This window comes from Zea mays, chromosome 7 (assembly GCF_902167145.1).
Source record: "Zea mays cultivar B73 chromosome 7, Zm-B73-REFERENCE-NAM-5.0, whole genome shotgun sequence".
In the NCBI taxonomy this organism is placed as follows: domain Eukaryota; kingdom Viridiplantae; phylum Streptophyta; class Magnoliopsida; order Poales; family Poaceae; genus Zea; species Zea mays.
The window spans coordinates 145668269-145670804 of record NC_050102.1 but is presented as its reverse complement, the minus strand read 5'-3'; the positions used below and the strand labels follow the sequence as shown (position 1 = coordinate 145670804).

General features: G+C 56.9%; 1 protein-coding gene across 1 annotated transcript; it reads left to right on the top strand.

The window, feature by feature from the left end:
- The first annotated feature begins 768 nt into the window (after nucleotides 1-768).
- LOC118473036 (uncharacterized) lies at nucleotides 769-1119 on the top strand. Its single transcript, XM_035961246.1, has one exon. The coding sequence runs from the start codon at nucleotides 769-771 to the stop codon at nucleotides 1117-1119; it is 351 nt and encodes a 116-aa protein (XP_035817139.1).
- Nucleotides 1120-2536: the final 1417 nt, after the last annotated feature.

The window sequence follows — 2536 nt, the reverse complement described above, 5'->3', positions numbered from 1 at the left end:
GATTTATGAACTTATTAGCTAGAAATAATGAGATCATCTTAACGATAGTATATATATCTTTGTATGCTAATTTTTATAGTCACTTGTTGTAGTAATAGTACTTTCAATTAATTATTCATTGTATATATTTTAACAAAATATACTAGTCTCTCTACAATTCGGGTCTATTCGGTGGACCGAATAGACCGAACCGAAATTGTGAGTCTATTCGGGTTCGGTTCCTAAAATATTTTTGGAAATTTCGGTTCTCATTTTTTAGAACCCGAAATTTCACAAACCCGAATAGACCGAACCGAATTACCCTAATAGACCGAATGCCCAGCCCTACACGTCGATGAGTGTGGTGCCGTGGTGGCGTTGGGTCGATGTCACCTCGGATGAACAATATCTGGGGCGCGCCCGCCGGTCGACTGCATTAGACTGTCTTCAACGGTTGTCGCGAGCGTCCCCCTCCTCTATTACTGTAGGTCCTTTAGCGGATACAGTAGACCCCTATCTACTGCAACGGCGCTCCCTCCCCTCTCCTCTATCCAGCAGCAGCACTCTCTCACGCCAGATGAAGGGGAACGCTACCCGACGTCGTTCGTTGGCTTCTTCCCTGCGCGCCGGTGCCCGAAACCTTCCCGTTCGACGACGACAGTTTCAAAAGGACAAAACGGGGAAGCGGGTGGCCGTAGGATGCACGAGACACTGATTTCACCCTCCCCGTCGTGTCGACATCGCGCACAGGGAGGACCGGCCGGACGGCCCGCCCGCCCGCCCGCCGCCATGCTTGGATCGCCCAAGGTCTTCTTCGCCTCCTCCGCCTCGCGCCGCTCCGGGTCGCTGCGCCGGCTGCTCTCGACGCCGGCCTTCTCTGCGGCCTGCCTCCTCTTCGGCCTCGCCGGCTTCCTCGCCGACGCGCTCGCCCTCTCGCGCTCCCCGTTCGTCACTCACATCCGCTGCCCCGATTCCTCGCGCCCGCTCTCCGTCTCAATAGCGTGGGACCACGGCCCAGGGGATGGCTCCGCAGCGGGCTCCGCGGAGCTCCCGGCCTCGCTCGCCACTGGATCGCGCTATCGGTCAAGATCTAGCTGGACTTTTAGAGTTCGGACTGTCGATGTATTTCGTTGCTTCTAGCCTGCTGCTCCTCTCATAGTAGTAGTATAATATATGGTGAGGCTGGTTGCAAACTTAATATGGGAGTTGATTGTTGGAACTTGCTCTCAATCGCAAGGAGGCCAACAAGGGTGAACAGTGGTGACAACAGGGTTACGTGCTAGGAGGCAATAGCTCTGTTAATCTGCCCTCCCACGGGCACTGTGCAGGGGTATTTATAGGTACCTGAGCGCCCAGCGCCTTGTGCTAAGGACGCATGTGCCCTCAGCTACCTAGGTTATCCCCAGAATATTCCCATAAAGTGGGGTTACAGACGGTAATTACAGGGATGCCTTTACAGATTAGGCCCATAACTCACGGTGGCCACGCAGGGCCCGTTACAATGGGCCGGAACACACGTGGGCCTCTGAGCTGGACGAGGCCGCACTGTGGGATGGCTTCGTCGCCGGTCTTCGTCTGGTGCCGATCGAGCGAAGGGTGTCCCTGCCTGTTCTGTCCCTGTCTGACCAGCGGTTATCAGCGAAGACTTCGAGCGAGGGGTGGCGCCTTTGCCTTCGCCCCAACATTTGCCCTCCGAGGGACCAGTTCGACAAAGTCACCTGGTGCCGAAGACGTCGCTAGATGGCGGAGACGCTGCCCTCGCTCGAAGTGGTTCCGCGGGGGTTTTTGATGTGACCGTTGATGGACGGTGTACTGTTGGATTGCGGGTTTCCCGAAGCGCCGCGCCCTGTCGGATTGCGGGTTTCCCGAAGAGCCGCGCCCTGCCTATAAAAGGGGGCGGGGGTCGGCGCTTTTTGAACTTCGCCTTCCGCGCTCCGTGAAAACCCTAGCCGCCCGCCGTCTTGCTACTCGTCTGCCCGCCGTGCTCTTGTTCGCCGGAGATCTGGCTCGAGTGAAGCAAACCGCCCGTCGCCACCGACGGTACGTAGCGATGTCGTCCTCTTCTTCTTCTGCTGCCGCTACGCCGCCGGCCGCCGCCTCGTCTGAGGAGACGCTGAGTAGTTTGATGGCGGAGGAGTTGCGCACCGGCGATTCTGTTGATTTTGGCGTGTCACGGATGACGTCAGCCCGCGTTCAAGATATGCAGCGGTTGGGTTACTTTGGCGGCGGAGTTGCTCGTGCTCCGGGGACGGAGGAAGTCCCCGAGCCGGAGGGTGAATTGGTCGTTTTCGAGGCGTTCTTCGCCGCCGGTCTCCGCTTGCCTGCGCACCGGTTTGTTGGCGAAGTCCTGCGTAGGTTCAACGTTCAAATACATCAGCTGACACCGAATGCCGTGGTGGCGCTGTCGAAGTATGTCTGGGCGACGACTTCGTACGGCGGACAACCATCGGTTGAAGTTTTTGCGAAGTATTATTGCTTGCACTGGCAGAAGAGGATGATTGGGGACGAAGTTGCTCAGTTTGGGTCATGCACATTCACGCCGAAGACCGGCAAGACC

What these genes read in the sequence shown, in the direction of transcription:
- LOC118473036 (XM_035961246.1), top strand. Translation starts at nt 769, where the DNA reads ATGCTTGGATCGCCCAAGGTCTTCTTCGCCTCCTCCGCCTCGCGCCGC.